This window comes from Cololabis saira, chromosome 24 (genome assembly GCF_033807715.1).
Source record: "Cololabis saira isolate AMF1-May2022 chromosome 24, fColSai1.1, whole genome shotgun sequence".
In the NCBI taxonomy this organism is placed as follows: Eukaryota; Metazoa; Chordata; class Actinopteri; order Beloniformes; family Belonidae; genus Cololabis; species Cololabis saira.
Window position 1 is genome coordinate 7,993,617 of NC_084610.1, and position 14,772 is coordinate 8,008,388.

General features: G+C 37.8%; 1 protein-coding gene across 1 annotated transcript; it reads right to left on the bottom strand.

Annotated features, from left to right (window-relative positions):
- Positions 1-1,910: 1,910 nt before the first annotated feature.
- Positions 1,911-8,108, bottom strand: LOC133424865 (nectin-1-like). The gene is made up of 8 exons (XM_061715419.1): positions 8,013-8,108; positions 7,090-7,425; positions 5,547-5,876; positions 5,125-5,427; positions 5,013-5,048; positions 4,831-4,924; positions 3,769-3,819; positions 1,911-3,015 (listed from the first exon to the last, which is right to left on the bottom strand). Exons 1-8 carry the CDS (start codon positions 8,065-8,067, stop codon positions 2,883-2,885), a joined length of 1,338 nt encoding a protein of 445 aa, XP_061571403.1. The 5' UTR covers positions 8,068-8,108; the 3' UTR covers positions 1,911-2,882.
- Between the last annotated feature and the right edge of the window lie 6,664 nt (positions 8,109-14,772).

Below are 14,772 nucleotides of genomic sequence, written 5' to 3' on the forward strand. Positions count from 1 at the left end.
GTCGCGCCGTCCTGCCACTTCAACCAGCCTCAATTACTCCGGCGTGAAAGCAAAGAAACAGCGACGCCTGGTGGCCGACGTGCGAAACTGCGGCCAATATTTAAGTGGAGATTCGAGGAAAGTCTGCATCAAATCTTATTTAATCTCTCACATGACGATTTTATTACATGTTATATATATGTATGTATATGGATATATAGAGATATATTATACATACAGTATTTATGTATGGGTATATCTCCGTTAATATATATGGATATATAGTTATATGTAGATATGTTGATAAACAGATGTATATTCATGTTGATATATAGACATATTATGCTTTTTGTGTTCTATGAGTAAGCTCATTGATTCTCTTGCTATTTGGAAAAATGTGTGTATATATATATACACACACACACACACACACACACACACACACACACACACACACACTTGTACTTTATTTTTTTTACTTTTTTGTATTGTTCTTTTTTAATATGCATATTCGAAATAAAGCTCAATAATAAAATAATAATACTATTGTTGAAATAATGTCCAAAATAAGCCAGTGATAAGCAGTCAAGTAAAGAAAAGTATATTGTATATAACCACAGGATGGAATGAGGCGATTGTTCGGACATTTTTTTTTTGACATTTTTGAATGAATGGTTTATTTCGGTTACATTACATTATATGCAACTTAACTTGTGTTCATGTAACTGATTTAATAAACCTCTACCTGAACAATACAGCAAGATGTTAAAATGTTGGTTCTAATTCCGTCTAAAAGGCTGGTTTTCTGATTGTGAATCAGGTAAAAAGCACATCTTACCTGCTGCACCGACTTCCAACTGTGCTCCAATCAATTAAGTGACATCAGCTGTGTCCAAATTGCCCACCACCTTTCAAAATAAAAGCATATCTCTGCAACTCAAATAGACTGAAACAATAAAACTGAACTAATTATGCAAAACAAACACAAATACATTGAAAATACAACATAGCAAAAAAACATAACTGAATAGCTCCCACATTCATTAGTTGTATAAATTGCATAATGTCAGTCTCTTTGTAACAGTTTTGTCTTATTACAAGCTTGAATCTTCTTACTTGCTCTGTTATAAATCAATATAAATGAGTAAACAACCATCACTTATGGAGAATCTTGAGTGAGGTATGAAGGCATGTGTTTGGTGAGACTGGAGGATCAAACAAATCTTCCCGGTGTGACTCCAACAGAGCAGATGACTCAGTCCTGCACACATGGATGGTTCATCAGTGTAACAACCAACAGGAGAGCTGAGTGAGTCTGTGGAGACAACTAGAGGCCAATTTGAAGCCAAACACACAATGAACCTGAGCAGGGTCTACCAAATACTTCCTGCCAAACAGTACCAGCACCGAGGCAGCAGGGGATATGGTGGTTGTGGAACTGTTGCCTCAGTGGATCATCGTTTCATTCCTGCAGAGCAAAGCTGAATTATCTGGAATATTTATATTCTCCACCAGGAAGGGAGAGTTCATGCAGGATTTACGGAGTCTGCACACATGTGCTACGGTGCCATACTTCCCTACTTACGGCTGGTATTTGATATTACAGTTTATACCGGTGATTCTCGATTGGTGGGTCGGAACCCAAAAGTGTGTTGCTGGAGGCCTTAAGGAGGATATTAGTTGAATATGAAGACTGTGCATTGAATCATTGACATGATTTGTTGGTATTTGCTGGAGACAGAAATATAGAGGTAGACAAAAGCATAAATCACACAGGCAGATGTTTCTGGTTTTACCATTTTTATTGGAAAGAATTCAAAAAAATTCATCCAACTTGGTAAACCCTGAGTCTTCATACTCCATCATTTCAGGAACGACTTCACAGTAAACAGTAAAGTAAGAAGTAAGTATTTAAACAATAACAATGTGGATTGATTAATACTGTACTTCATGTTGTAAGAAGTAATACATTCATTCACAGTTGTGAGTGACGCACAGCAATTATATTAAAAAATAGAAAATGTAAAATCATACAAGTATCCTACTACTGCTAGTGTCATTCAGCAGACGATTTTATCCAAAGCGACTTACATCATAAAGTATGCATGACTGATTTTCAACAGAAATTGCATAGCTTTTCATAACAGGATAACATACAATAAGATAACTTATCATTGCACAGCGGTTGCTAAATATATAATTTATACAATATTATAAGGCACCTATCATGAGGAGGGTTGAAGCCCAGCAGCAGCTTTGGGTCCAAGTCACTCTCATTTTTTAAATCTAGTTTCCTTGGATTTTTTATATATATATTACTACATTACCTTATGACGACAACATGCTCTAACCTGTGCAGTAAGATGCTGATCTGCAGTAAAGCAGCACTGAGGTCCAGTAGAACCAGTATGGACACTAATCCCTTATCTGAGGTCCAGTAGAACCAGTATGGACACTAAAGCCTTATCTGAGGTCCAGTAGAACCAGTATGGACACTAATCCCTTATCTGAGGCCATAAGGTCATTCATGACTCGAACCAGTGCTGTCTCTGTGCTATGATCATTCTGAACCCTGACTGAAAATGTCAAATAGATCATTTCTATATAAATGGTGACATAACCAACTTGACAACTACATATGCGATACAAACAACTACTTTTTCCAGAATTTTAGATTCAAATGGAGAATTGAAATTGATCTATAATTAGCTAAAATGTCTGAGAGGGTTTTTTTTAAGTAAAGGTTTAATTACTGCAACTTTAAAACCTGTGGCACATATCATAAGTTTAGGGATAAGTTGATCTGGTCGGAAGTTCCCAGGGTTAATGCTTTTTATCAATTGTTCCTTGTATTTGTTTCATTGTAAGTAAAGTGTAGTGAATTACTTTTTTTAATTAAAAAGTCAGGATGTGTTGAACTCAGGTCTTCTTGATGTTGATGTTGATGCTTCTCGTCTCTCACTTGGTCCATTTCTCTCTGGACTCGTCCGTTGTCTTAGTTCTTTACTCTCTGATGTCTTTAGAGGTTCTTCAGTCCTTCACATAAGCAAAACACATTTTCAACCATTGTTTCAGTTTTATAATAAAAACATTAAACTAAAAAAATTGACATAACTAAAAATATGATACAGTTCAAAATGATATGCAGCTGAAAATACTTGACAAATGCTGTAAACATAAATATGTACGACTTATTGTCGTGAAAAAGTTTGAATCCTCTTTTTTTAGTGTGAAGAAATTTACAATGATCACATGATCATTGTGGATCCAGCAAATACAACATCATAAACAGTGGCAACCATTTTCATCTTTTCATTAAGTATTTAAATGTGTGTTTGCAGCAATTCTGACCACATGGAGGCAAATAGATCTGCTATGAGGACAAAACAGCCACTAACAATACTGTGTTAATGAGTAGAGACGGTCCTGCACGTCCTGTAATAAACTTTATCCCACAAAAAGATGCTCTCTGGTGTGTCTTACATCAGGGCCGACTCACTAACTATCATGTGATTTTGTTCCCTCCAGTGGTCACAAGTGGTATTGCTGCACAATAACGAAATACTTAATATTGATAACATTTTTTTCTCCTTTAAAAAAAAAAAATTGAACCTAATTTTAATAGTGGCACAAAAAAAGGTACCTGTTATTTTTCACCTGAGCTTTTTTTGCCTTATCCTCAGACCAACTGCTATGATTACATGATTTTCATTACGTTTTGACAGAAAAACACCACAAAAACATATTAATGCAAAAGTAGGAAACGTTGAAAGAATGAACATTTCTTACTTCTTAGAGTCGTTGGATAGAGTTGACGACATCTCGATCACCTCAGTGTCCCTGTGTGACACAATGAAGGACTTGAGAACAGGGTAACAGACACAAACTGACTGACACACAGATGTCTGTCTGGCGTGTGCAGTGAGATACACGTCTTAATCGCTGTTAAAGTTGACCTTTATTACTTCCAAGCAAACGTGCAGAACAGAAACGTCTAACAGCTGATGAGATGTCTTGTTCCCTGAACAAGTCGACCTGCAGCTGCAGGTTGAACCACAGAAAACACTACAGGGTACGAGGTCACATGATGTTTAACACCGGACAGACCCACGTGGCTGAATATTCATTTTTAAAATATTATTATACTTTGGTTTGAAGTATCCATGGTAACAGGCCAATTGTTTTCATGCATGCAGAACTGATTATAAAGTAAAAAGTAATACAAGCTTCCCAACTTTTCCAGAATCTGGTTGTAACATTAAAGGATTGACTGCTGTGCTTGTAAACGGTGAATGTTGTAATCCTGAATGTGTCCCTGAAGGAGCGTCTCTGCACCGCGGATGTGGATCTGATGGCTGTTTCCGTCTATTTCAGGGCTCCTCAGCTCCGGTCCTGGAGGTCTGCTGTCCTGCATGTTTTAGATGCTCCCCAGCTCTAACACACCTGATTCAAACTAACGGACTTCATCAAAGTTTGCACAAGTCTGTTAATGACAGTCGTCTGTATCCGGGTCTGTTAAAGCACCTACAACATGCAGGACAGTGGAGCTCCAGGACTTGAAGACCCGGGTCTCTACCGTCTCCTGAGACGTCAGCTGTGCTACCTGCTGATGCTGCAGGTCACGTCATCAGCTCTAGACTGTAAACACCTTTCATTCACTACCGGAGATCTACAGGGACTTCAACAGTTTCTGATTTCTCTTTCAGCTGCACTTCCCACTCTGACAGGTTGAAAAGCAATGTTTCATCTTATTTGTACTTATTTAATTTCCCAAATAACTGATGCTACAACAATAATTTATCTTAATAAAATACATTTCAATTCAACACATGTACTTATAGAAGCAAGTACCTGTTTTGTGTTTTGCTTCTGACCCGGATGAAGATGACGACAAGTAAAGCAACAAAACCGACCATCAGGGGTATTATGATGATCAAAGTCCATCCTTTAGAGAAACACAGATAAATATTGATGTGAGACATTTACACACTCAAAGGGAAACCAAATACAAAACCACCTGAACATGAACTTACTTGATCTCTGATTGGATCCAGATTTTTTATCCAAACCTGAAACCAGATCAAACATCAGAACCACAGATGGATCATCAGTCTGTAAACGGGAGGATTTGAAAGAGTTTCTCACCATCAACAGATCTCTGTTTCTTCCCAGGAATCATCATGAACACATCTTTCTGAGGACCAGACGGTGCTCCCGCTGCACATCCAACCTGTGTGCTGTTGCCATGGAAACCTGACAGCAGGGCTGTAGTTGTGACGGTGACTGTACCGTTGGTGTTGTTGACACTGACGGTGTTGTGTGAGTAGAGAGGATGTTGTGAAGCGGTCAGCGTTACAGTCGGAGCAGGTCGACCCGTGGCTGAACAGGACACACGTGTCTCTTCAGGAGACTTTGATTCTTCCACATGAAGGACGGGTTCATGCAGCTCTGCAGAGAAACAAACATGATATAAACATCCTGCTGTCCAGTTTCTGTAGAAGGAATTGGTTTATGAATAAATGAGTTGTAACTTTAAGTTCATTTCATGTTATTGTGTGTGTGTTTACCATTGACCTGGAGACAAGTTTTATTTCTCACAGAACCATCAGGGTAGGTGTTGAAGAGACAGAGATAACATCCTTCATCCTGCTCTGATACGTTCCTGATCACTATGGAGCTCTTGTGCAGTTCAGCTTCTATGAACTCAACCTTTTCTCTAAAACCAAGATTGACTCTTTGACCCCAGTTTTCACTGTACGAGGCCATGTTCTTGTCTTCTTTGGGTAAAACTTTCTGCCATGTGACTTGAACGACATTTTTGTTGTCCAAGAGCTGACAGCTGAGTTGAGCATCTCCCCCCACTGCTGCCACCACAGTCTGCTGAGTGATGATCACACCTGCAGGAGATGCAGAGATGACATTGGAAAGAATAAAGAAGGTATTCAAAAACAATAAATGCTAATTTGAAGACCTAAACTTGTCTTTTAAACACAGATCTGCATTTTTCTAAATAAAGTGCCTTATCACTAGAACACGGAAAGTAATATATATATAAAAAGTGCATATCATCTTTTTATGCTTGTTGTGTTTCCATCATCTTTGTTTTGCTTTTTAGCTTTTAAGCATGCTCAAAGGTGTAAAACAGTCACAAAACGTTTTCCTCAGTAAAATACATTATAAGCAGGTAATGCTATTACTGCATTTGGTTAAGTTAATTAAGTAATAGTAACGTTAGAAACATAACTGAATACAAACACGTGTTTGCAGCGTCTGAATATTAATGACAGAGAAGATGGAAATACTTGTATATAGTTTCTACTTGCCTATAACAAACAGTCCAAAAGCAAGAAAGTAATGTATTACACATTTCTGAACCATCGTGTACTAATACTGTCAATGGCGGGATCATCCCGTGGGATCCATATCACACCTGCTTTCATTGGTCACCTACATTTACCGATAAATGTGGGTAACATAAGAATTAAAACACTTTACTCACCATTAATATTTGTACAAATAGGTATACAAAAACATATGTACGTCATTATAAATTCCATACAATTGTTATATAATCAAGAACAGCTAATTATTACTTTATAAAAGTTTATATTAATGGAGCATGACGTCAGTTCTCCCCATATCTCTCTAAATGGTACAATCCGTCTCAAGGTTGAGACTTCCTCACAGGTGAGTTTTAAGGTGGACACGTTTAAACTTGAACTGTTAGTTTCTCACACAGTTGTGACAACTTTACTGAATCGTCCAAGTGGAAGTATAAATACAGAAATGTAAAGTTTTTGAGCTGAAGAAGCTTTGTAGCACTAAGATTTACAGAAATATTTAGGGAAACAAGTTCAGCTAGAGACTTTAAACGTAATGATATAGATTCAGTGGTGCTTCTAGAAAAATCACAAACAACCAGTTACAGGACACACATGTCTCTTCAGGAGACTTTGATTCTTCCACATGAAGGACGGGTTCATGCAGCTCTGCAGAGAAACAAACATGATGATATAAACATTCTGGTGTCCAGTTTCTGTAGAAGGAGTTTGTTCCTGGATAAATAACTTTAACTTTAAGTTAATTTCATGTTATTGTGTGTGTGTTTACCATAGACCAGGAGACAAGTTTTATTTCTCACAGAACCATCAGGGTAGGTGTTGAAGAGACAGAGATAACATCCTTCATCTTGCTCTGATACGTTCCTGATCACTATGGAGCTCTTGTGCAGTTCAGCTTCTTTGAACTCAACCTTTTCTCTAAAATCACGATTGACTCTTTGACCCCAGTTTTCACTGTACGAGGCCATGTTCTTGTCTTCTTTGGGTAAAACTTTCTGCCATGTGACTTGAACGACATTTTTGTTGTCCAGCTGACAGCTGAGTTGAGCATCTCCCCCCACTGCTGCCACCACAGTCTGCTGAGTGATGATCACACCTGTCACACCTGCAGGAGATGCAGAGATGAAATTACATAAAAACTACAGTCAAACTATTATATATGCCATTTCTAACCCAGACATTGGAGAGAATAAAGAAGGTATTCAAAAACAATAAATGTTAATTTAAAGACCTGGACCTGTCTTTTAAACACAGATCTACATTTTTCTAAATAAAGTGCCTTGTTATCACTAGAACAGGGAAAGTAATATATATATAAAAAAAGTGCATATCATCTTTTTATGCTTGTTGTGTTTCCATCATCTTTGTTTTGCTTTTTAAATGCAAGTTCCTTGATGTTGTTCAGAAAAGCATGTAAAGTAAAAACGTGTAGAAACGTGTGCAGTTCTAACAAAAGCAGCAAAGATTCCTTTACTCTTTTGGTCTCATTCTTGTCTTGTTTGTTAAGAAACGTTTTCCTCAGTAAAATACATTATATCATGAAAGTAGGTACCGTACTGCATTTGGTTAAGTTTATTATAGTAATAGTAACGTTTAAAACACAACTGACCAACAATGAATACAAACACGTGTTTGCAGCGTCTGAATATTAATGACAGAAGATATTAATACTTGTATATAGTTTCTACTTACCTTCAACAAACAGTCCAACAGCAATAAAGTAATGTATTACACATTTTTTAACCATAGTGTAATTCCGCGGATAAATCCTGGGTGATCTTTAGCACACCTGCTTTCATTGGTCATTTACAGATAAATGTGGGTAACATAAGAATGAAAACTTTACTCCCCAACAATACATGTACAAAAAATACGTATTAAAAAAGATATGCAAGTCATTATAAACTCCATACAACTGTTATATAATCAAGAACAGCTAATAACTACTTTATAAAAGTTTATATTAATGGAGCATGACGTCAGTTCTCCCCATATCTCTCTAAATGGTACAATCCGTCTAGCGGTTGAGACTTCCTCACAGGTGAGTTAGAAGGTAGACACGTTTAAACTTGAACTGTTTGTTTCTGATAAGGATGTTACGACTTTACTAAATCGTCCAAGTGGAAGTATAAATACAGAAATGTAAAGTTTCTGAACTGAATAAGCTCTGTAGCACCAAGATTTACAGAAATATTTAGGGAACCAAGTTCAGCCAGAGACTTTAAACTTAATGACTGACTCAGTGTTGTTTTCTAGACAAATCAAACAACCAGTTAAAAAAAAGTTTATAAAAATGAAGTCATAAAATTTTAAAACTAACATATTTCAAATAATTTGTTAAAAATAAATACATAAATGAAGATTTTATTTTATCATGAACTGAAGGGAGTAAGTTTCCTTGAGATGACTCTCTAACTCCACAAGTTCATGTTCCGGTGTTGAAACAGATCAAAGGTGGTAAAGAGTTAATGAAGTGTGTATTTGTGCATCAGCTGAGAGTGAAACAGAAATAACTTCTTGGTGAAGCTGCTTCTCTGATCCAGTCTGGTGTCATTCTCCAGTTTGACCGCTAGATGGCAGCACAGCCCAAGACGTTTACATCCGCCTGTTTCTCACATCTTTATGTTGTAATCTGAATGTTTGGTCTGTTTATATTGAAGTTGAACTGCTGAGCTGTGCTGCTGCAACTCTGACGAAAACTGAATTAAACTGTTTTAAAGTTGTATTTTTAATCTGCAAACCACATACTTCATGTCACAGTAGCCCTTGTTTACTCCTAAACTACTTGAGTAAGCTCTGGGTTCTTTTACAGTGTACTCTCGTACTAAAAACTTGTAATTAAATCTATTTCTAATAATTTAGGTCACAGGACAGTATATTTGGAAGTTACTCCTAATACTCAAATATGAAAACTTGACTGACACCAGGTAAAGTATGGACAAAACCCTCCTTTTAATAAAGAAAAATGAAATAAAATAACAACGTGCAAGTGTTTTTTCTTTCAGGTTTCAACAGAAATGTAAATCAACCACACAACACATCGGCCACAGATACGTCTCAGTTTATCAAATTAATCCAGTGCTTGATAACTAGTCCTAAAGCCGGTATCTAAATACACCCACGTGGTCTGAAACGATGCTTGTGCAGGTGAGACTGAAACCTCCAGGTTACAGCTCCACTCCAAAGCAGCACAGGTGGGTGGTGTGGCGCATCGGAGTCGCCAGACATATTTTGACCCAGTATTGATCTGCAGCACCAGGTATTGATCTGCAGTGCCCCAGTGTACATTTCACCAGTAAAAAAATATATATATATATCATATATTATTTTGATTTGACTCAAACAGTATTACTCCTATAGATGGATATCAGAAAGTTATTTGCTCCCAGCAGGAATAAAAGAGCAAGGAGAAATGACAGAGGTGACCCGTAGCTAGGCAACATCAACCTGTGTTTATGACGTCATCTCTACGTCATAAACGTATCAAGACAACCAAATTAACATTAGCAGATAGTGACTTCTGTTAAAGGTAGTTAATGTAATAAAAGGTGGAAAACCAGAAGTGGTGATGAGAGTCAGACCCATAAACCTCTACCTGAACAATACAGCAAGATGTTAAAATGTTGGCTCTAATTCCATCCTAAGGCTGATTCTGAATCAGGTAAAAAAATCACACCTTACCTGGTGTACACCGACTTCCAACTGTGCTCCAATCAATTAAGTGACATCAGCTGTGTCCAAATTGCCCACCACCTTTCAAAATAAAAGCATATCGCTGCAACTCAAATAGACTGAAACAATAAGACTGAACTAATAATGCAAAACAAACAAATACATTGAAAATACAACATAGCAAAAACACATAACTGAATAGCCCCCACCTTCATTTATTGTATAAATTGCATAATTTCATAAATGAGTAAACAACCATCGCATATGGAGAATCTTGAGTGAGGTATGAAGGCATGTGTTGGGTGAGACTGGAGGATCAAACAAATCTGTGACTCCAACAGAGCAGATGACTCAGTCCTGCACACATGGATGGTTCATCAGTGTAACAACCAACAGGAGAGCTGAGTGAGTCTGTGGAGACAGCTAGAGGGAAATTTGTAGCCAAACACACAATGAACCTGAGCAGGGTCTACCAAATACTTCCTGCCAAACAGTACCAGCACCGAGGCAGCAGGGGATATGGTGGTTGTGGAACTGTTGCCTCAGTGGATCATCGTTTCATTCCTGCAGAGCAAAACTGAATTATCTGGAATATTTATATTCTCCAACATGAAGGGAGAGTTCATGCAGAATTTATGGAGTCTGCACACATGTGCTATGGTGCCATACTTCCCTACTTACGGCGGGTATTTGATTTTCTGATATTACAGTTTATAGCAGTGATTCTTGATTGGTGGGTCGGAACCCAAAAGTGTGTTGCTGGAGGCCTTAAGGAGGATATTTTAGATGAATATGAAGACTGTGCATTGAATCATTGACATGATTTGTTGGTATTTGCTGGAGACAGAAATATAGAGGTAGACTAAAGCATAAATCACACAGGCAGGTGTTTCTGGTTTAACCATTTTTATTGGAAAGAATTCAAAAATATTCATCCAACTTGGTAAACGCTGAGTCTTCATACTCCATCATTGCAGGAACAACTTCACAGCAAACAGTAAAATAAGAAGTAAGTATTTAAACAATAACAACGTGGATTGATTAATACTTAATGTTCTAAGAAGTAATACATTCACTTACAGTAGGAGTGACACACAGCAATTATATTAAAAACTAGAAAATGTGAAATTATACAAATGTCCAACTACTGTCATTTAGTAGATGATTTTATCCAAAGCGACTTACATCTTGAAGTGTGCATGACTGAGTTTCAAATCATCAGAAATCAGTCCATATTGCATAGTTTTTAAGAACAGGATAAAATAAAATCAATCATCATTGCACAAAATATATGGACCGGTATATATTTTTTACACACACACACACACACACACACACACACACACACACACACAGACACACACATATATTTTTCACACACGCACACACACACACACACACACACACACACACACACACACACACACACACACACACACACACACACACACACACACACACACACACACACACGACAACTTTAAAATGCCAACATTTCACCTTTCAGTCCAAAACAAACCGTCTTTCAGATGGCTGCATAGTTATCTTTTAAACATATTTTCAACGTGATGTTGCTGGAGGTCCTTTTGTTTGATTGCCTTCATTTTGACCACTTTGACCAACTGATAGAAATATTACCAACAGAATAATTTCTTTGTATTTGGCATTACATTATGATGACAATCATCTTGTGTCTTTAGAAGTTGTTCAGTACTTAGAAAAAAAAGAAACGTTTGTAATCAATGTTTCAGGACTAAAATAATATTGAATGAATCAAGTATTATTAAATTATGAAATTAAAACAGTTAAAAAGAACTTGACAAAAGTAGTAAAGAAAAATGTGCATGTAGACATTTGCTAAAGTTAGTATCCTCTTATTTTTCATCCTATTCACCTTTTCAATGTGTGAAAACACAGTAAAAGCCCCCCAGTAGTGATGGGGTCAGTATAAAGGCTGAATTATGGTTCTGCGTTAAACCTACACCGTAGGGTACACAGCTACGCGGGAGTCTCTCCGTAGCCTACGCCGTAGCCTGACGTGCACCTCCCAAAAAATTTAACTACGCATTGAGGCGACGCAGACCCAACGCAGACCGAGAGGGCTGTGATTGGTTTGCTTGGTAGCAACGTATTTCCAGTTCGTGAAGCAGTAGTGAACTTTCAACACTCTTTTCTTCGTGTGTGTGTGTGATTTTTTTTTTTGTGGGTTGTTTTGTTTTTTTGCACTAGTTGTCTTTATCTCTTTGATTCGCTGTGACCAGAAAAGCTGCAAGCTAAACAAAGTATCAACTAGTGCTCTGGGGGGGTTTTGCACTGCGGCGAAATGGAGTGACGAAAAGTCTGAAGGGTTCACGACATCGTCACGGCAACGGCGTAGGCTCTGCGTTGGTTTAACGCAGAACCATAAATCAGGCTTAAGGCAAACAACATCACCGTGTCATTGAGTACCCAGTAGATTTAAGATGTGACCAACAACATATATTTATATACACAAATAAGAAAGCATGAAATAAGATAAGATAAAATAAGAAATCCTTTAATAGTCCCACAGAGGGGAAATTGGCAGATTACAGCAGCAAAGGGGATAGTGCAAAAAACAAGAGGCATCAATAGAAATAGTAATCACACAGTAATAATAATAACACACTATAAACAGTAAACTGGTATATACAATAATAAGAAGAAGAAGAAGGAGAAGAAAAATAAATAATAAGAAATACTAGTATCGGTATATAAAAAATAACAGATGGATATTTACAGATGTTATTTACATAATTGCACGTTGCAGAGAATGTTATTGCACATTATTTTCCGGTATGTACATTTATTGTCAGGTTGTTATGTTTGTGGTCTACTGTGAGCAGTGCTGGTTGTGTAGTCTCACAGCTGCAGGGAGGAAGGACCTTCTGTAGCTCCTTCACACACCTAGGGTGAAGGAGCCTGTCGCTGAAGGAGCTCTCCAGCGCTCTGAAGGTGTCCTTCATGGGGTGGGAGTCCTTCTCCATCATGGATGACAGCTTAGCCATCATCCTCCTCTCTCCCACCACCTGCACTGTGTCCAGAGAGCAGCCCACGACAGAGCCGGCCCTTTTGATGGTTTTATCCAGCCTCCTTCTGTCTGCAGCTGTGATGTTGCTGCCCCAGCAGACCACTCCTTAAAAAATGGCTGATGCCACCACAGTGTCATAAAAGGTTTTCAGGAGTGTTTCCTGCACACCAAAAGCCCTCAGCCTCCTGAGCAAAACACAGCCTTATTTCTGAGGGTTTCAGGGGCGGATCTACAGGGGGGCGGCTGCATGTAAACGTACTGAGCGACGAAGACGAGGAGGAAACATGGCAGGGAGTCAGAAGAACAACCCTCAATTTCAGCTGAACCAAGTGATACGCGTTTCTTATCCATACCAAATTCCAGTTTAGCGACGTAGACGTTAATAAAATAACGTACTTTAAGAAAAAATCCTCTGTTTTAAGAGTTTTAAGTTTTAGCTGCATTTTGTCATTTTATTTGTCACTATCTTTTTTTCATTATTTTTTTTCAGACGTAAAAGTGCAACGGGGATATACGGAAGACTATCAGGACCACTAAAGAAAAAAAAAAAATTCTGAGATTAAAGTCAGTCCCCTCCCCACTTAAAATAGTCTGCATTCGCCACTGGAGGGTTGCTGGATGTAGATGAAAGCATCTCACTCTCTCTGTGTGACACAATGGAGAATTTAAAAACACCAACATTTCCCAATGAGCTTTTGTTTCTGGTAAAATATTGCTGTTGGTCATTTTGGTGTTGTTTTTTTTTAAACCTTTTATCATGAAGACTATCCTGTCTGACAACTGTGAGTGTTTCCAGACAGGATAATAAAGGTAAATGTGGAGTGATTATACTTTGCTACTTGTAAAAAACGAATTGTCATCCTGTACTTGTTCCTGTGTAGGAGCATCTCTGCACCATGGAAGTTTCCCTGATGACGGTTAGTTTCTGTCTCTTCTGTCTCCTGAGACGTCAGCTGTGCTACCTGCTGATGCTGCAGGTCACGTCATCGGCTCTAGAATGTAAACACAACACCTTATATTCAGTTGCGAAGATCAATAAAAATGATCTGTTATTTTTCACCTGAGCTTTTTTTTTCCTTATACTCAGACCGCTGCTATAATCACATGATTTTCATTATGTTTGACAGAAAAACACAGTTTACAGAAGTTAGAAGATTTAAAATGTGACAGACTATAAAACATCATTAATAACTAATCGATGCAAAAGTAGGAAGCATGAAAGAATTAAAATTCTTACTTCTGAGGGTTGTTGGGTGGAGTTGAAGACATCAAATCGCCTCAACGTCCCTGTGTGACAATGAAGGACATGAGAACATCGTTACAGACACAAACTGACTGACACACAGATGTTTAAACAACAGAATATCCTAAATGAGGATAAATATGAACACAAGTTGGCATGTGGGGTGAGATACACGCCTTAATCACTGTTAAAGTTGACTTGCAGCTGCAGGTTATACCACAGTAAAACTACAACAGGGTACGAGGTCACATGGCATTTAACACCAGACAGATCCAAGTGGCTGAATATTCATTTTTAAAATATTATTATACCTTGGTTTGAAGTATCCATGGCAACAGGACAATTGTTTTCATGCATGCAGAACTGATTATAAAGTAAAAAGTAATACAAGCTTCCCAACTTTTCCAGAATCTGGTTGTAACATTAAAGGATTGACTGCTGTGCTTGTAAACGGTGAATGTTGTAATCCTGAATGTGTCCCTGAAGGA

Excerpts from the sequence above, each read along its gene's own strand:
- LOC133424865 (XM_061715419.1), bottom strand. The coding sequence starts at position 8,067 with ATGGTTAAAAAATGTGTAATACATTACTTTATTGCTGTTGGACTGTTT. Across the intron at positions 5,877-7,089 it reads AACTTGTCTCCTGGTCTATG|GTGTGATCATCACTCAGCAG; the intron begins GTAAACACACAC and ends CATCTCCTGCAG. Across the intron at positions 5,428-5,546 it reads AACTTGTCTCCAGGTCAATG|AGCTGCATGAACCCGTCCTT; the intron begins GTAAACACACAC and ends GTTTCTCTGCAG.